The 20,761-nt window shown below is 38.5% G+C and overlaps 1 protein-coding gene across 9 annotated transcripts in view; it reads left to right on the plus strand.

The window, feature by feature from the left end:
• bptf (bromodomain PHD finger transcription factor) overlaps nucleotides 1-20,761 on the plus strand; it is a 148,583-nt gene that overhangs the window by 107,789 nt on the left and 20,033 nt on the right. For 4 of the 9 annotated variants that reach the window (XM_052032810.1, XM_052032815.1, XM_052032816.1 and 1 more), the window contains 10 exons: nucleotides 1,547-1,799; nucleotides 3,600-3,764; nucleotides 8,894-9,045; nucleotides 9,887-10,022; nucleotides 11,699-11,934; nucleotides 13,576-13,801; nucleotides 14,210-14,820; nucleotides 16,096-16,181; nucleotides 18,471-18,696; nucleotides 20,454-20,701. In XM_052032810.1, coding sequence (XP_051888770.1) covers nucleotides 1,547-1,799; nucleotides 3,600-3,764; nucleotides 8,894-9,045; nucleotides 9,887-10,022; nucleotides 11,699-11,934; nucleotides 13,576-13,801; nucleotides 14,210-14,820; nucleotides 16,096-16,181; nucleotides 18,471-18,696; nucleotides 20,454-20,701 — 2,339 coding nt within the window. The remainder of the gene's footprint in view (nucleotides 1-1,546; nucleotides 1,800-3,599; nucleotides 3,765-8,893; nucleotides 9,046-9,886; nucleotides 10,023-11,698; nucleotides 11,935-13,575; nucleotides 13,802-14,209; nucleotides 14,821-16,095; nucleotides 16,182-18,470; nucleotides 18,697-20,453; nucleotides 20,702-20,761) is intronic. The other 5 variants (XM_052032813.1, XM_052032818.1, XM_052032812.1 and 2 more) reach the window with 4 other exon arrangements.

Raw genomic sequence — 20,761 nt, forward strand, 5'->3', positions numbered from 1 at the left:
GACAGCGGCTGGAATTGAACCCAGGTTGCTGGTGCTGTAATAGTGTTGTGCTCACCGCTATACTACCGCACCTGCCCACACACTATAACTTGCAACATTTGCTGAGCTTGTGTTTGGTGCAGGGTTGAGTTTTATTAATTCTGTACTGGTACATTTGTGGGATGAATGTGGTAGCAGATGAGAGGTCTAGAGGATGAGTGTTCAAAGCCTAGCTAGGAATTCAAATATGTGCAGTTTACTGCCCCAAATAGTGCATATCTAGGGCTGATGGGATGGGCAAAATAATGTTCTGGATTTCTGTCCTCTTAATCATGAGTTAAAATACTAGAAAATAGAAAGAGGAGTATTTCCTTAATTCCTAGCTACATCTTTTTTTCATTCCTCACTCTCCAGTCCCTTGGGTGAAATGAGAAATTGATGTGATAATTCACTCTCTGATGACACATCTCTGTGCACATGTGTCTCACGTGATGATACTGCTATTTGTATTGGTTGATTCTTCCTGATAGAATTTTTTTTTAAAGATCCAATTCAAAGGAAATTTGATTAATTTTATAATATTTCTAAAACATTTATTTGTTCAAATTATCGATTCCACGAAAAGACTTGACCGTATTTAATATAAGGTGTTTAATGTGTTGAGAGATCCAAGCGACGTGCATTAACTTGAGCTCTGTAGCTGTTTATCAATAACATTTTGCCCCCAGTCTGTTCATTGTAACTTGTACATCTGGCACTCACGAAGCTGATTTATTACATTTTCATCTGTATCTTTTTCATCTGGCAGTTAATAGTTTTGCGTCTTTTGTAATTAAATAACAATGGGTTTTTATCTTACTGAGTTTTAAAGAGAATTGTACTTTGTGGATATTATGAAAGGGTGAATACTAATTTACTGAGAATGCTGTTTGATTGACTTTAATCACAATTAAAAAGGTGCTTATGGCTGATTTTCATAGCCAGTTGCATAACTCTATATTTCATTGCATACTTCTAGCCAGTTATCAGATGCTGACATGGCATCTCTACCTTTGGCTTTGCCATTTTAATGTCTCTTAAAATTCAAGAATGTGTTTTCATCTGTTGAATAACCATTTTCAGCAACGCTGTTATTACTGTTTTTAAAAAAATTGTACTACACATTAACCTGCAAACGTGAAATCAGTTAAACAGGATATATTTTAAGTATTTGTGAAGACTTCAAATTAATTGAAGTCAAAATTTACAATCTGGAAATGACCACTTCTCTCTGTCCCATGGTCCAGAGAAGTACAATTAACTTGCCTATTTAAGTTTCAATGCCCATAAGTTTGTTTGGAAATGTTCTAAATGCATGCCATAAGTGCAGTATTGATAATGCAGTTGAATATTCTACAGTTTATATTGATTTACACGTAGGGAGTTGAGGGAGAGAGTAACAGCACCAGAATATCTCCTTATAGAACTGAAGACTGGAATATTGTCAAGCATGTGTTTTATTTCTGTGGTGTAAATATTTTTGGTTCTTGATGGAAAACCTTTGGTAACTTTTGTTATACCTTAACAGAAGCGCCTTGAGCAACAAAAGCTATCTGCCACGCCTAATTCTGCTGCCCCTGCCTCTACAACCAACAGTACTGCTACCACTATTGCCACTCCCCAGAAGTTAGTCGTAGGCTCCTTGGCAGGACAGGTGTCCCCAGGAACAAAAGTGGTATTTACCACTAAAGTGGGTTCACCAACTACAGTGACATTTCAGCCGAACAAGAATTTTCAGCAGAGTTTTGCCACCTGGATCAAGCAAGGCCAGAGTGGATCAGGTTTGTGTCTCGATGGATGCAGCTTCTTAGTATTTGTGAGAGTGAGTGACAAAGGAATCTGATACAAAGTGTGATTGAATGCACAGCTAGTTTTCAATTTCAACATCACCAAGCAAAGGCATATAGCAGAAGCTTGTTCTAATCCAGTGAAATGGAGAGAAAAATCAGCGAACTTATTATATTGTTAGTGACTTTATCAAGAAAATTAGCTAAACAAATTTCTGAATTGAGAACTAAATTGACACCAGTTCAGATTCAGTTCATTTGAACAAGCTTAACTTCATATTTTAGATGTTGGTCCAGTTTTTGATGTGATGTAACCATGAAATATTGGAGTTTGTCAACACCACCCTGTAAAGTTAACAATTTTGTTATTTCTGCAAGTGAACATTATAACATGGAAATCCAAAGATGCCATCAGTGAAACAACAGATCTTTTGCAGGCAGTGTTGTTTATGGCCTTCTCCAATTGAATTAACTGAAATCTTGAACTGACAAGAATTTAATCATTTATTTATGAACTAGTCCTGATTTTAAAATACCCAAAAATTGTATTTTACATGAGACCTGAGTGAATTTTAAGGCTTCATCATTGCATAGCAGACTATCTGGCCCATAAAGGCCAATTTTATTTGTATATTTTGGCTCTTGCTTCATATGAATATTTCAAAATCTTAAGGGATTTAATTTTTTCTAATATTTCTTTCAACTTCTACCTTTAAATGAGTTTTCTCCAATCGTATATGCATGATGCTGTGAAAAGTTAATTGAGTATTGGCTTTTTTGCTTCATAGTATGCTGGTTGTGAGGATTCTTTAATGTAATTGCTGCCCAGCTGGCTGACTGATATGACAGACTGCAGTGATCTGGGGATGTAATTGAATTGATGCCTGACAACAACTGAGGATAAAAGGAGGAGGTTCCTGCCACAGATTGCTAGACCTTTTGTAGGCAGCATTCTTCAATGTTGTAGCCTCTCTGTGAACAAATTCTGAGTCATTGGTTTTGCTGGATCAGGCAGCTTCACCCATCAATTTATTAAATGTACTCAGCACACATAGTTGGACCAAAAAACCTGCATATTTTTGTCTTTGACTTAGCAAGTAGGTTACAGTGTTTGGAATCAATTAATGATGCGGGCCCAATTTAACTGGACTCATTTGGCACAGAGGTCTTAAATGTGAATAGAGCATTGGATTAGATGTTCATTATTTCTTTGTCCTTATTTTTGCACATCATTGTACATTTGGCATTTATCACAGGGCTGAGGGAGAAAATTGGGCAGTGTTCCAAATCAATGTCCTCTGGTGGGAAAGGCATAAAGCTATCTATCAAGGATTGTAGAACTGTACATGATGTGTACATTGGCATCAGTTGGGGAATGAACCAACTTGAAAAACTTTCAGTTTTGCTTAAACAAAAGTCCTGAATTTTAAAATGTACTTATTTTTGCAGGAGATCAGTCAGTAGATTTAAGTAGTTTAAATGCATTTAGCAAATGCATTAATTATGCAGGTAATGATGCTAATCCTTCACAAGTGTATTAGTAACTTCACATCATTATGTGACTCAACTGTACATTTGGTTACTTGCTCGATCAAAAGGACAAAAATATGCATCTGTTTTATCAAGTATGCATGCTCAGGACTATTTTAAATATTTTATTTGCCTTTTTTATTTAGTTTTATTTTTTAATAGCAGATGCAGTAATTCAAAAACAGCTCTTCTTATTCGATATATGATTGCAGAAATAAGTCTAAGTGTCTTTTATTTCTCTGGCTGTCCATTTTTTTTCTCTAGTCACCAGCACAGTTGCCACCACAGGTACAACAATTGCCACCACAGGTCAGACGTTCCAGATCACAGGGAGTCCAGTAACCATGACGGGTAAGGTGATAACTGCCAAGCTTCCACTCCCTGCAAACAGCAAAATCCTCACCGTCAATGTGCCAACCACTCAAGGAGGTAGGGTGGAGTCTATTAATGTGTAATTTATGTGATTGCACGAGTATCTGTCAGGATATAACAATGGCCTCAGTATCCCTTGTTAAATATGTTTGTAGTTTTGTGACCTCCATTTTTGCCTCTATTTATAATCATAAACTGAAAGCATGAGATGAAAAACTGCTGAGATCTCTGACCTCTGACAGCAACAAACAGTGGGACATGATAGTATGTAACCTCTATTGGTAGCCCCGATTATCTTATTTTCAAACAAAAAATGGCTCTAGCCCCACTCTACACTGTTCTTTTGCAAATATTTGGAGTTATAAGAGCCATTCCACAGTCTAGTTTCAAGCTAGCATTGTTGTATTCACAGAATTACACCCTTCATCTCAGACACCTCCACTATGAACCCTGTCCCACCAGCTGCAAAAAGGATATGATATCTTTATTAGTCACATGTACATCGAAACACACAGTGAAATGCATCTTTTTGCGTAGAGTGTTCTGGGGGCAGCCCGCAAGTGTCGCCACGCTTCCGGTGCCAACATAGCATGCCCACAACTTCCTAACCCGTACATCTTTGGAATGTGGGAGGAAACCAGAGCATCCGGAGGAAACCCATGCAGACACGGGAGAACATACAAACTCCTTACAGACAGCGGCCGGAACTGAACCCAGGTTGCTGGCGCTGAGATTCCAGTTGAGTGGTATATACTCAGATAGGAGTGGTTCTGCAAGTTCTCGTCATTGGACTCTATTTAGTCTTGTGGCTTCAGGCCAAACGCAGGCAAGTAAACCTTGCTGATCACCACCTACCACCCTGCCTCAGCAGATGAGTCAGTACTCCTCCATACTGAGCACCATTCAAAACAAATGCAAAGACAAAGGCACAGAGTAGCTTGTCCATCTCCAAGAGTGGCTCAGTGAACAAGCTGAGTATCTGCTGAAGGACACAACTTCCATGCTGGGTTTGTGGCATGTGGTGAGAGAACAAACACAATGGGTAAACCCATGACCTTATCCTCACTACCTGTTCCAGATGCATCTGTTTATAAATGACCACCTCATGGTCCTCAAGACACAGACTTACTTCGAATCAAGGAGCAGCTGGAAAAAAAAACTAAAGGTGTCAACATGGTGCAACAGAAGACTATATACATGCTAAACAGCAGAGGAAGCATAAAGGCAGAGCTAAACTCTCCCACAAACAGTGGAACATTTCAAACCTCTATAATTCTGTCATCTCCAGACATAAAAACATAAGAAAATAAAGCAGGAATAGGCCATTCAGAATCTCAAGCCTGCCCTGCCATTCAATATGATCACAGCTGACATGTCCCAGGCCTCATCTCCTCTTCTGTGCCAGTTCCCCTTAGCCCTCAATTCTCTGATCTTTCAAACAAAAAAAGTGTCCACTTACTCTTTAAATAACCCTAGTGATTTGGCCTCCACAACCCTCTGGGTAAAGAATTCCAGAGATGCACAACCATCTGTGAGAAGTTGTTCTTGTGCACTTCAGTTTGAAGTGACTTCCCCCATCATCTTGTAACTGTCTTTCATATGTGATTCTTATACTAGTGAAAATATCTTGACATCTATCCTCTTGTGGCCCCTCAGGATCTTAAACATTTCAATAAGATCTACTCTCATTCTTTTAAACTCCAAAGAATATAGATGTAATTTCTTTAGCTACATGATAGGATAACCCTCCCATCCCAGGAATTAGCCTGGTGAAGTCCGTTTGGACTGGCTCCAATGCCAGTATATACTTTCTATAAAAAGGGAACCAAGACTACGCGGTACTCTGGATGTGGTTTCATCAGTACCCGATACGATTGTAAAAATACTATTCTGTTCCTAAACGTTAACCCTTTTTCAGTAAACACAAATGTTTGTCATTTGTCTTTCTAACCATTTGCTGCACCTGCCTCTTAACATTTTGCAATTTGTTCATAATTGCAAGTCCAAGTATAATTCCCTGACATTCAATGGCTTTACACCACTCAGGCACCAACTGTCAACATTTTGGATGTCACCATTGGTCAGAAACTTAACTAGATTGGCGAAACAAGCATTGTGTCTACATGAGCAGACCATAAACTGAATATCCTGCACTATGTAAATCAACCGACTCAGATTTTCTAGGATACCTTGAGACTGTACAAGGTCTATTGCAGCTTCATTGTCAATGGGGAGACACTTTTTCCCATCTCCTTTTGTCCATGTCTGGGCCAAGAATATAATAGGGTCTGGATCCATGTTGGCTTGACATCCAGAAGAACAAGAGTGAAGGTGCATCAGTGTGCCACCACCTGGAGGTTCCTGTGATGCACTTTCCTGACTTGGAAATATCTTACCATTCCTTCAGCACCATTGGGTCTAAATCTTGGAACACTATTCAGCTGGGCTGTGGAACAACTTTCACCACAAATACTACAGTGGTTCAAGGTGCATCTCAACAGTACCTACTGAGGGAATTTAGGGAAATCCTGTAAATGCTGATATTACCTGTTAAAGGAATATTAAGACAGTAGGAAAAACTTATAACTTATATGTGAATACAAACACCAGGAGTTTATACCTGCTGATTACCATTGTTATGTAAGATGGTCAGCGTCACTGCAAAATGGCTGTGCTGTGATAATTACTTAATTTTTAAAATCTGAATGGTCAAAGCACTCCAGTTGGCTGCCTGAACTTTTTAAAAAATGAAATATTTGACTCCTGTTCCACAATTAATGGTGCATGTGCAAAGCACTGGTTTTCTTTGAACATAACTGCTTCCTGATGGCATAGCTCTCAAAAATCACTGGTGTAAAACATTATTGCATGCAGGCTACTTTCTGAAGGGCCACGTTCCTGTTAAAAACACAATAAATGTAGAGAATTGCAGGACAGTACAGTGCACCAGTATTTAATACCCATAATTCATTCAGAACACAGAGGTAATAAAAGACGTATTTGGACTTTCAAAAAAGGGCTTTGTGAGAAGGTTCCATTTTCCCCCGACTCAGTCAGAGAAATGCAGTAGATGTAGTGTATATGGATTTCAGCAAAGTGTTTGATAAGGTACCCCCTGCAAGGCTTATTGAGAAAGTAAGGAGGCATGGGATCCAAGGGGGCATTGCAGTGTGGATTCAGAACTGGCTGGCCCACAGAAGGCAAAGAGTGGTTTTGAAGGGTCGTATTCTGCATGGAGGTCGGTGACCAGTGGTGTACCTCAGGGATCTGTACTGGGACCCTTGCTCTTTGTGATTTTTATAAACGACCTGGATGAGGAAGTGGTAGGGTGGATTAGTAAGTTTGCGGATGACACAAAGGTTGGGGGTGTTGTGGATAGTTTGAAAGGCTGTCAGAGCTTACAGAGGGACGTAGATAGGATGCAAAGTTGGGCTGAGAAGTGGCAGATGCAGTTCCACCCAGATAAGTGTGAAGTGGTTCATTTTGGTAGATCAAGTATGATGGCAGAATATAGTCTTAATGGTAGGACTCTTGGCAGTGTGGAGGATCAGAGGGATCTTGGGGTCCGAGTCCATAGGACGCTCAAAGCGGCTGCGCAGGTTGACTCTGTGGTTAAGAAGGCATATGGTGTATTGTCCTTCATCAATCGGGGAATTGAATTTAGGAGCCGAGAGGTATTGTTGCAGCTATATAGGTCCCCGGTCAGACCCCACTTGGAGTACTGTGCTCAGTTCTGGTCACCTCACTACAGGAAGGATGTGGAAGCCATAGAAAGGGTGCAGAGGAGATTAACTAGGATGCTGCCTGGAGTGCAGAGCATGCCTTATGAAAGCAGGTTGAGGGAACTCGGCCTTTTCTCCTTGGAGAGACGGAGGATGAGGGGGGACCTGATAGAGGTATATAAGATGATGAGAGGTATTGATCGGGTAGATAGAGGCTTTTCCCCAGAGCTGAAATGGTGGCCACAAGAGCACATAGGTTTAAGGTGCTGGGGAGTAGATATAGAGGAGATGTCAGGGGTAAGTTTTTTACTCAGAGAGTGGTGAGTGCGTGGAATGGGCTGCCGGCAACAGTGGTGGAGATGGATACGATAGGGTCTTTCAAGAGACTGTTGGATAGGTACATGGAACTGAGAAAAATAGAGGGCTATGGGTAAGCCTAGTAATTTCTAGGGTAGGGACATTTTCGGCACAGCTTTGTGGGCCAAAGGGCCTGAATTGTGTTGTAGTTTTTCTATGTTCTATCTAGCTCTCGGAATGTGTTTCTTTGCATTTGAAGCACTGCTTTGTCTGTAACTTTGAAGGTGACAGCAGAACCTTTTGTGCATTCAGGTGTTTTCAGGCAGTCAATAGTTACGGTTGTCATACCAATTTATTATTGTTTTAGAACATGCCACAAATGTCCTATTCTATTCCATGTGGATATAGCAAAGTAGAAAAAAGAACCATCATCTTCCTTCAAGTGAGTGCATGCTAACAAACACAAGTTGTGATGGATTGCCCATCAGCATTATGAATGGGAAAGGAATTAAGTCTTGGAATGTCCAGCCAGCAAGCAGTGCAGGCATCTCGATATAAATGTCCTATCAACACTACTTACTGTGCTGCCAAACTTAGAGTCATCAATAAACTTAAGCTTTCTATTCATTCATCTGGTAAACGTAGTAAACGTTGCCTCCAATTCCATGCAGTGTTGATTTTCGCGATCAGTTTCCTTTGTGGAATCCTATTAAATGGTTTTTCCTTAAGTTAAAATCTATAGATGTTTTCTTATTTAACTTGATAGCATCCTCATAAAAGTCAGCTTTTTTGCTATAGCTAACTTTGCATTAATCCATAAAATTTGAAATGTTGGAAATACTGAGGCAGAATAAATGATATGAGAGACAGAGTTAATATTTCAGGTCATTGATCTTTCATCAGAAGTATTTTATAAATCTAACCTGTGATCAGGTCATATTTGTTCAAACACTCAACCACTTTGTCTCTATAGTTCCTAATAACTACATCACAACATTCATTTGACACAAGATCTATGAACATAAATTTTTTAGATGATCTCTTTGCCCTGAAACACAGTCTTAACAATTGAGCTTGGAAGTGTTTTACTAACCATTTACCATTGTCTAATGCATAGGCAGTGATTGAATTAGATGACCATTGAATTTTCCCTCATTATTTTTGTAGGTGTAGTTCAGGTGCAGCAGAAAGTTTTGGGAATCATTCCATCGGGCACTACTTCAAGCCAGCAAACCTTTACTTCATTCCAACCAAGAACCGCCACAGTAACTCTGCGACAGAATGCACCAGGTACAACGACGTCAACTCAGCAGGTACAGGTACTTACTATTTTATTACTAATATTTTAAATCATATAAATCTTAATAATTATAGTAGATGTTCCTCCTGCAAACTGTACAAACTGAATTCACAACAGGTGAAGGGGATTAGAAGGTATACAATACAGAAAAAGTAATTCAGCATTTAAAAAGTAGAATTTACTTGCTGAGATATATTCAAGTTACATTATGCATAAAAACAAGTGCAATAAGTATACAATAAGACCCATCATCTCTAACCCCCTTCAGAGTTGCACACCAGCCTTTGTTGGACATGTATTAGTGTTCCTATATTGTTATGAAATCCTGGAACACTCTTAATAACTTTTGTCCAGACATGCTGCAGTTCATTGGCAATGAGAGAGGAGTAATAAATGCTGTCTTTGCCAGTGATGTCTGTATCTTGTGAATGATTGAAGACTTCAAGCAGGCATGATGGACCAAATGGCTGTATAATTGTTCTTTGGCTGAGCACACTTCAGCAATGTGCAACCAAGTTAACACAGCCACACAAATAATTGAAAATGGTTTTTGTGGCACATTACATTGTCTTTTTGGACATCCCTTGGGCTGTTAAAATTTAGTTCAGTTTCACAGGTCAGTACAGCCTGTTCATCAAATAATTATTGGATATTTTGAATTTGGTAATCTTAGGGTTGCTGAGTGAAACACCAAATTTTAATTCATTTCTTAAGCATCGGATCAGAGCTGTCTGGGTTTGATGATTTTGTTGGGGAAAAGCTCCACATATTTGAAAGAGTTTTTGTAACCTCTTATGATAATGTACTATGGAATGGGAATTACCATTTTGTAATTAATGTTATTTAACGTTTTATGCCAGGTCCTCACAACAGGAGGAACAACTCAAATACGCCCGGGTGTTACCGTTATAAGGACACCTTTTCAACAGACAGCAGCAATTGGGAAAACTATAATACGAACACCTTTGATGGTACAACAAGGTATACTTCCAGCCAGTAGGTTCACCTTTTATATTTCCCAGACTGTCATGTGATGCATCAGCCAATCCATCTGTGCTTCCATCCGTTATGCAGGCTTGATCACATTTCTTTTTATTTCAAAATAAAAATATACAGTAAATTGGTACACATCTTTCTCTCCATTTATTGTGCCATCATTTCAATACATTCTCTTGTAATGTGTCAATACCATTCATGTTTCCCCCACCTAAACAATGTACCAGTGCAACATTTGAGAGGTTGTTACCCAGAGCTCAGTCCCTCCATGTTCTGTGACAGCAGGAACCTAAATTGTGATCCTTCCACACAAAGCCAAGTGGTGGCTGCACTGAGCTTAGTGCATCCCTCAGCATGTACTCCTGCACGTTGGAATATGCCAGTCAGTAGCATTCACTTGCAGACATTTCTGACTCTCTCTCTTAATCATAGGTGTTTCTTCTATTTTGTGCAGTTAATATTCCTGTTGCAGCCTTGTGGCTCTCCTGTCTACCTGAAGATGACTAAATCTGCTGCTACATATGTCTTGGAACTTAACTTCATTTACATAATTCAACAGCTCTTCAGTTTTGGAGTTGGGATAAGAATAAATGAAAATAAATTAAACTTAATTTTTAAATATTAATGTTAGTTATTTTCTTGAGCAAATCAAGACAAAGAATTAAAGTTCATAAACAATGTCATGAGCCCACAAATATATATTCAACATATGAAATCAATTTGAAGTAAATCCTTAACATGAAGCTCAATTTCTATTTGCAATAAGTGGGCAATCTGCTTCAAAGGCAGTTATGCTGTCTAGAGTTGAGCACAAGTGGTGCATGCATGAGATTCCTCCAAGATGCCTTTGTCCAAAATTAGAGGAATGTAGCTAGTTCAGACCAAACATGTTTATGCTTGTTGGTCTGCTCTAACAGTTACATGTAGATGTATAGAATGGGGGAAAAAACTACATAACTATAGTGTATACAACTATATATGATTAAATGTTTAAGCAAAGAGAGACATTTATAAAACTCACAATATTTTTTTCCCACTTGAGGATTGGGTGTTCACTGTTACTACCAAACCAGAGTGCTCATTCTTCATATATTAGCTCTGATGTTTGACTTCTCAATAAATTCAATCTGCCTTTTCCAATATTAGTACTGGTGCACTTTCACTTTCAGATGACTAACCATAGCATATTACTCAAAAATATTCCTGACCCCACTAAGCCTTTCCTAATTGAAGTACTAAATGCCATGCTTCCACTGTTGTATGGTTTTGTTGCATGTAAATAGTATGCTCATCCACATTCTTCACTTGAGTGACCTGAAGAAGAACCTTTAACCACCTCGCTAGGATTATGAATTACTAAAGGTAGCTATTCAGCCCATTGTGAATTTATTGACTCTTAAGAGCTATCTTGGATTAATTCCATCATCATTTCCCTAATTCCCCTGCATTTAATCACTCTCCTCTTTCATAATTAGATGCGGTACTTTGGTTTACTGGGCATATCAAAGTTGGGTACTTATTGCACTTAAATTCAAAGATGAATTGGATTTGGTACGGTCTAGTTAGAATAAAACACCTTCCAATATTTAGGGCAAAGGAACAAAGTTCACTATGAAAAATGAGTGATGGTATGAGTCACAATGGGCATGAATCCATCTACTCTATTTGTATTCCAGCTCAAAACCAACAAGTGGTCACCCAGATTATTCGTGGGCAGGCTGTAACAACGGTGTCAAGTGCAGGTAGTTTGGTTCAGAATTCCACCCAGAAGATGGTTACTGCTCCAAGCACGCCTGTGCAGCCTATCCAAAGTCGGCCTGCAACCCCACAAGGCCAGCAGCCAACCCAAAGGCCACAACAGGGACAGGTCCGATTAACAATGGCACAGCTCACTCAGCTCACACAAGGGCAGGTAAGAATTGTGAAGTTTCCAGCTTGAAAAATGCAAAACACGTTTAGGGGAATACCATCCCAATACAGTCAGAAATGTATTTTAATTCAAAAATGCCAACCCTTAAATCAAGTAGGTAAGCAATTGATCTAAATTTTCTGTTTGGAAAAGAAATTTGGAAGTGATTATTGGTTAAATTTACTTGAAGCTGCGTTGCCCAATAGTGGCCAATCCATCTCATTTGCTGGAAAATAGGCAGAAGGGCTTGTTGGATGAGGATGTGTTGGACATTACAATTGGATATATATGGCAAGTGAGGCGGTGAAAACTTAGTAAATGGAGTTTAATATGGAGTAGTTGGTTTACGCACTTCAGTAAGTAAAAACTAAATGTAGACTATTATCTATATGGAGAAAGATTGCAAATAAGCAACAGAGAGATCTAGATGTTCATGTGGATGAATTGCAAAACATTAGCAGGCAGGTGCAGCAAATGGTTCGGAAGACAAATGGCAATTGGTCTTTATTGCACGAGGGTTGGAGTTTAGGAATGGGTGAGAATTGTTACAATTGTACAGGATACTGCTGAGGCCACAGTTGGAATACTGGGCATGGTTTAGTCCCCTTATTAGCATATAGTGGCTTAGGAGGCAGTCCAAGAGATAAGATGAGGTATTTATTACTCCATAATTCCTGGTATTAGAAGATGGTTCCATCAGCTAAAGAAATAAAATCCATATTATTTGAAGTTTACAACAATGAGGGATGATCTCAGTGAAATGTCTGAAATCCATGGGGGAATGACAGAGTAGATGTTGAGAATCTCAAACAAAGGGACATCATTATGTGATCATGGGTCGGTCATAACTGAGGTGGGAAGGAATTTCTTCTCGCAGAGGGTGGCAATTCTCTGGAATTCTCTACCCCAGAGGGTTATGGAGGTTAGATCATGGGGAGTATTTAAAGAGGACATGGATAAATCCTTGGAAGATCAGGGAATCAAGGGCTATGGGAACTGGCGCAGATGAGGAAATGAGGCCTGGGGCCGATTAGCCATGATCATGTTGAATGGCAGGGCAGGCTTGGGGGGCTGAGTGGCCTACTCCTGCTCCTATATGTTCTTGCATTCATCCTCTTGGTTTAAAACAAAAGCACGTGGTTTCACTGATTGGATTTAGAAAGTTTTACCCAGCAATTATAACTGAAGATAGAAGATTAACTACCTACAATATTGTCCACTCAGTTTTGAGTTATCCCCTGTGGTCGACCAGCATATCCCTCAACCAACACTACCAAAATAGATCATCTAGTCATTGTTACATTGGTGATTGTGGGAAGTTGCTGTGCACAAATTGGTAACCACATGTTCATGATTATAGTAATGACTATACTTCAAGAATGTGTCATTGAAAATCCTGAAAGGGATGTAAAAAGCACAATACAAATGCCAGATATTTTCTTTTTGACTTTAGTTGGTAGCATGTGTCCTGTTACTATTCTAATTTATTCTTAATTTGAAAATTACCTTGTATTGTTGGTTAGTAACTCTTCCTACATCAGTTCCAATAAGAGCACGCAGCAGGGTAATTTGTTAAAATATAGATACATACTGATACTAACAAGACTCTTCGAATTGGTAATAATGCTGCTGATGTTGTTGCAGAGTGGAGGTCAGGGACTGACTGTGGTTATTCAAGGGCAGGGACAAACAACTGGACAGCTTCAACTTATTCCACAAGGAGTATCAGTTATTCCTGGGCCGGGACAACAGTTGATGCAGGCTGCCATGCCAAGTGGAACTATTCAGAGGTTCCTCTTCACACCTTTACCAACAGTAACGGCATCAGCTGCTGCAACCACAGTGGCCACTACAACAACAGTAGCACCAGGTAAGACCTTTATATTGGTATCATGTATTTTAACTTCTTCACCTGAATGAAATATCTTGATAATGAACTCTTCTGGAATTATTTCTCAATAAGTCACTTCCTGAATGCTTTCCTAGAAGTACAAACTTTTGAGATATTTACAATGCGAACAATCAGTGAATGTCATCACTAGAATATTGCTGTAAGATTAACTTTGTGCATGAAAATGTGTGTATATTGTTGAATAAGAATAATTTCATTCACTAAGCAATTAACCTCAAAACCATTGTACTGACGATACTGGAATTTATAATAACTGGAACATTTTGCTTTTGTTGTCTAATTTGCATCAATTACTCATTACTTACTTTTGACCCTGTATGTATACATTTACATAAGATGCTGCATATGTTTGATCTTGTTCTGCAGCTGCAATGGAACAAAAACCGGTACAAACAAATGTACAACAAATGCAATCTCCAATTCAATCACCACCTCAGCCTCTACCACCTTCTCCAGTTCAGACATCAGCTGCCTCCCAACCACCATCCTCCGCACAACTTGTCCAAACGCAGCCAGCACAAGCCCAGCCTGTTGACAAGATACAAGCTCAGCCACAAGCTCAAGTTCCTTCAGTACAGGCTGGGAATCAGCTAACTGTACAGTCCCCACCTCGGCCTCAGCTACAGACCCAGCAACCTCAACTCCAGGTTCAGACAATGGTCCCTCCACCTCCACTTCAACCCCAAGTTACAACTCAGGCAGCAGCTGAGACACAGACACTGCCTCAGGTTCCTCAGGGTGTGGTTCAACAACAACAACACAAACTTCAGGTCCCTGTTCAGATTCAGCAGCCAGGACTGACTTCAGCCCAGCAGATCCAAAATGTAGTCAGTGTGCAAGCAGCCAGTGTTCAGGAGCAGCTCCAGCGAATCCAGCAGATCCGTGAACAGCAACAGCAAAAGAAACAGCTGCAGATAGAAGCTAAAAGGGAACATATGCTGCAGACAACAAACCAAAATGAAATTATTCAGAAACAGGTAATAATTACTGGTGAAGAATTAAATTTATTTCTTGCATGCTATGTTCTTTTAAAATACTTTTGCATTCTGCCATTTCTTCCACTGAATTGAACCACTAGGTTCTAATTTAAATAAGGAATTATCACCATCTTAGTGGAGCTCAGCTAAACTTCAGTTTCTCTCCATCAGTTTGAAATGCACAAAGCAAGTTTTTTTTTACTTTTTTTCCCAAAGGTCTTCTCCATTGGTTTTCTGTGAGTGCACTAATTTGGAATAGATGTTACAAAGAATTACAGTTGCAAATATGCAGCCTAATGATTTGTGCTTCACCTTCCTCTGAAATGTAGCTTTTAACACAGGTTCTTTTGGGGAACTGCATTACATATTGATCATTAAAAATTGGTCTAGTCAAGTGACACTGCTTTTCAGGAGCACTTCAGGTGGGGATACTTTTTATGCAGTTCTTAAATTGAATCGATTTTGCTTCAGATTACTGCACAAGGTGTATGGAGTGCATAATTTATATTATGCACTCCATACACCTCATGCAGTAATCTGACTCAAAATGACTGCCAGCAAGTTTCCTGAAGTAATGTGGGGCACTGAACTCAACAATGGCAACCCTCTTAATCTTGCTGCTTGTAGGTTTTCTAAGCAAGTCTTTACTGCTCGTGATGTTTAAGCTTGATAGCCAAATGACCAGAATTCTTCATCTGAAGTTTGATGTGCTTCCTTGCCTAAACCTCAATAGTCGAAGCCATAAATTTGAACTAACTGCATAAAGTAATTGCCCGAAAACAATTCTGTTATTGAACGTGCTTGGAACAACATGCCCACAAAACTACCTTGATCTGTAGGCTTGAATATGCTGCATTGTTCAAGTAGCAATTAAGACAATAAATGAATTTTTTAAAAAGTTGCTCCAGAGTAGGCAAGACATTCATTCCTCAAAGGTTGTTTCTGTTCCTATTCTGTCACTGAGTGTCAGCATAATCCTGGCTACTTTATCTATTTTCCCATTCTCCACTATCCCCACCCTCTTTTTCTGTTTATCAAACTTCTCTCACTTTTTTTTAATCCTTCCCCACACTTGCCATCATTCCCCCACCAATGCCCCCTCCCCTGCCAACTATGATCCATGATCCACCTATGACCATCAATAATCAAACATTTTACCAAGGCATTTGTTGCTGCCATCCCTCCCCAGTGTTTGCTGATCGTTAAAGTTTGAAGGTATTTGGTACTTCATGCTATGGTTATCTTTCATGTATGAACTGTTTTGTTTTTATGAAGGTGGTAATGAAACAAAATGCTGTCATAGAGCACTTGAAGGCAAAGAGTAGGATGATGTCACCAGCAGAGCGGGAAGAAAACCAGAGGTATATTTATCTCAAGAGAATGAGTATTTGGTAGAGTTACAAAAGTGTACATGAAATTAGTTTATCATTCAGTAAAGTCAACAGTCTCTCTATCAGCAAGAAAATTATTTTTACAAAAATAACAAAATCCTCTTTTCATTTCCTTAAAATGAGCCACTTTGAGATTACTTTTCTTCATTTCATTCCACCCTGATCTTCCATGTAATTTAATTAACAAAAGGCACAGAATGAAAAACTGGTTCTTGATTTATGCAAATAGTTCGATGTTCTCTTTTATTATACATAAATATGAAATTTTTAATTGCCGTGAGAAAGCAGTGAGATGAAGAGAATAAAATTGTTTACCTAAAATAAAATGGCTTATCCTGGACACTAGTTGACTTCAATGATGCTGAAGGTTTGCATGTGAAATGGAGAGAACAAGTAATTTAAGAACTTGGCTCTAACCTGATGTTTTAATTGACCCACTTCTCAATTTAACAAAATGCACTGGTGGATTATTCAACATAATCCTTTGTAACTGCTTGCTACAATTTATAATTTGTGAGCCAGCTTTGTCAATCATTACTAAGAAAACATTTCTTGTTGAGAGATCTTGGTTTTGATAACTTTTTGTTTTATTTAAAGCACAAAAATATCTTGTATTTTATAGTTTTATCAGAAATGTTTATTTTATGGCGATAAGAATTCCATGTGCTTTATATTGCACATGCTGTTTTATATTACAAAATCTGTGAGTGCGTGTAAAATCTAATTTGGCTGTCATAAAATGTAATTGCAGTCTTGAGATTGAATTACACTATTGTGCTTCCCTCATTTGTGTTATGAGGTGTATAATTTTTCTATTCCAAACTAAAGAGCTGTAGAACATTTAATATTAAGGACTGATTTTGGTATCCGCCTGAAAAACCTCGTACCAAAGCTTTCGTGCCATCATGCACGACTCAGGGTATCCCACCTCTCTCAACCCCAAATTAGTTGCAGCAAGCTCCCGTAAGCAATAATGTAAAATTGCATCTCCAACATTGTAGCTCAGTATTAAAATAGAGTGTCAATTTATGTGGAGTGGGACTTGAACCAATAATCTTCTTGTCTTTGGCAAGATTATGACCAACTTAATCATGACTCTTATACCAACACTCATGTAAGTTGGGCACTGGTAAAGGAAATGTAGAAGTAGAAAATATACATACATTCTGTCATGACGTGTGAACAATAAATTGATGTCATTTATACAATCTATTTATTAGTCTTTTGGGTAGAAGTATAAAGATATTGAAGTGTATTTCATAAAATGCAAGTCTCTTTTGAGACTGAGGTTATCCAGTGCTTTTAAAACCTAAAATAATAATGAGAGGTAGCTTGTGAATATACAATTCACTCCCTTTGAAACTGTGTGTCAATTCAAATGAATCAGTTTCCTTTTTGATGATCTATTCTGAAACTTGCTGAGACTTGTTTTTAAAAATATACATTGCATTCTACCTTGAAATTGAGATTTTGCTCTAAAATAACAGTGATGTCTCACTTCTCCACAGGTAATACAATTTTCCCTCTGGTTCAGTAGATATGCAGCTTCATATCTTACTGATCAGGAAGTTTCCTTGTATGATTCTTTCTTGGTCATAAATATTTCCAATGACTATACGAGGGCTATTTGCTCTCCCATCTTGAGAAGCATCTTATCCCTGCTTGGTCATTCCTCAGATGACACACACAAGATTGCCAGAAGCAGCTTGAGAAATCATGGGTGTAAATGACCTGTTGGACACCTGATTACTTTCAAGATCTTAAATTGGCCAAGGAATATTTAAATAACCCTTTTTTAATTTTTAAGGTCAGAAATTGGAGGAGTTAGGATTCATATGAAATTATACTGATTTTGCCCTGACAAACTCAATATTGGCAACGATTTATCCCCACACTGATATTTGTTGGTATAAGTCCAGCACACAATAGTCAGCTAATGTTGTTGACCTTAGAGAAAAGTACAAAGCTGATTTTGGAAAACAACATCTTGCATAGCAGCAAATTAAATGCTTTCACTGCTGTGCTATGTCTGAAGAGGAAGCTTAATCAACCTATGATTTTGGCAATAAATGTTGATCCACACTACTGTTTCACAGATCTGTCCTTCAACTTGTAATGGTTTGTGTTGAAGGAAAAGATTTATTAATGGAATTTTATTTCTGTGCTTTACAATTCCCTATAAAATGTTGGATGGAGAATGTGGTAAATCACTGGGAAGTGCACTGGCGATCAGTTTTCTTCTTTTCTCATTGGATCCAGAATGATTGTGTGCAATCAGGTCATGAAGTATATTCTGGATAAAATTGATAAGGAAGAAAAGCAAGCAGCAAAGAAGAGAAAGCGAGATGAAAATGTGGAGCAGAAGCGCAGTAAACAGAACGCCACCAAGCTATCAGCGCTGTTGTTCAAACACAAAGAGCAATTGAAAGCTGAGATCCTAAAGAAACGGGCATTATTAGACAAAGAACTTCAAATTGAGGTGCAGGTATGTGACCATTGAGCACTTACCTTGTTTTTAAATCAGATTTCCATCTCTTTTTCACTTAACATTTTACACAAAATAAAATCCTGTACACAGCAATGAAAAAAATGTTGAAGGTAATCTTTTGTATGATAATAAGGAAGAAATTTTGACTGTAGGAGGATGTTCTTCTGTTCTTTGAAAAGGTATTGTGGTTTCAGCTGCTCAACGTTCTCAAGAATAATATGGCATGAAATTTTAACATCTAAGAGCACAAGCAGCCATTTAGCCCAATGTGTCTTCACCAGTTCCTTTGAGAGAGCTATTCAAGTCATCCTACGCCCATTTCTTTTTTTTCCTGCCAGTAATGTTAAATCTGTGTCTTCTGGTTATCAACTAGTGTAACAAATCTCCTTAGTTACTCGATCAGAAGTTCTCATTTTTTTAAAACTATTAATAATCTCCCTTTAATCTTCTTAAAGAAATTAAATCCAACTTCCTGGGTTTTCCCTATTACCAAAGTCTCAAGTCTGTGACGTACTTCCTAAAATGTGGTATTCAAAGGAAGGGTCTGTTCTTTGGATGAGGCCCAATTACTGATTTATAAAGGCTTGGTATAATTTTCTTGCCTTTGTCCTTTTAGATGCCTCTGTTTGTAAGACCACAAATCTTTTTGCTTTTTCAACAGCTTAATCAACTATTCCACCAGCTACAAAGTTTTGTGCAGGTGAATCTCAGGTCTCTGTTCCAGCAATCCCTTTAAAATTGCATCATTTTAGTTCATATTGCCACTTCTCAGTCTTTTCAAAATCCATTACTTCACATTATTCTGCCCATTTCCCCGGTCTTGTCTCTGTCCTCCCTGAAGTTTGCTACTATCATCCTTGCTGTTCACTGTGTTTGAGTTTTATGCCATCTGCAGATCTTAAAATCACATTTTCTATATCCAACTAATGCCATCAATATTTATCAAAACGAACAGAGATCTTAGTACCAAACCCTGGGGAACAACAGTGTATATTCCTTTCCAGGTTAAAGAAACATTGTTCAGCAGTACTCCCCGTTTTCTGTGTCTTGGTTCTATTTTGTATCCCTGCTGCCAGTTTAAAATATGTTGTTTGCACTTCTGAAATAAGTTATAAGATTCTTTGCCTTAAGCATTTTAAATTAGTCTTTAAATACCCTACATTGTATTTTTAACATAACCTACCTCCAATTTGGCACTTGATTGTCTAGGACATGGAGTTCCTGTTCTGATAATAAAGACAGTGATGAAGTTCAAACTAGCTTATTCTTGAATGATGGTTCCTTCTTTCCTTCCAAAGAATGGAATGCATGACTTCCAAGGAACACTCTGATAATGTGACAAAAACCACATAAAGGTTACTCACCTTAAACAAGTTCATGTATCAGATGTTGCTGGTACTTCTGCCAAAAAGTCACCTCCGTTAATGTGTAGGTGAAATGGAAGTCAGTCAGCAATATAAGAGTGTAGTTTAGGATTTTTCAGAAGTGAATCTTTGATAACTGAACTAAAATACTCTGAATTTAAGCTTCAGTGCTAGCACCAGGCAGTCCTCCTGTGTCTGAGAAACCTGGAAGTGAAACCTAAAATTGACAAGTTTGTAAGGTTTTTCCACGCAATATCTTTGTTACTTATATAGAATACAACGTGCAGTAGTGTTCTGATCAACACACATTCCTAGCTCCTTGGCTACATTGATGCATTTGTTGTTGCGTGAATTTAATCCCATTGACTAAAATTCTGTGCCATTTGGTAGGAGGAACTGAGAAAAGACAGGAATAAATTAAGGAAAGAGAAGGAGAAAGCACAGGCAGCTGCTCTGCACACTGCAGCCCTTGCAACTGCAAACGCAATACAAACCGTTGTGACGCAGAAACGAAAAAGAGAGGAAGAGAAGGAGCCTGCAAAGGTGAAGAAGAAGAAGATGATTTCTACTACCTCAAAAGAATCCAAGAAGGACACAAAGCTTTACTGTATCTGCAAGACGCCTTATGATGAGTCAAAGTATGTGATAGCCAAACGTTTCCTCTGCCCGTATTTTCAGAATTTGAAGCAATTTCTCTC

Source organism: Pristis pectinata, chromosome 18 (assembly GCF_009764475.1).
Source record: "Pristis pectinata isolate sPriPec2 chromosome 18, sPriPec2.1.pri, whole genome shotgun sequence".
NCBI classification, from domain to species: Eukaryota; Metazoa; Chordata; class Chondrichthyes; order Rhinopristiformes; family Pristidae; genus Pristis; species Pristis pectinata.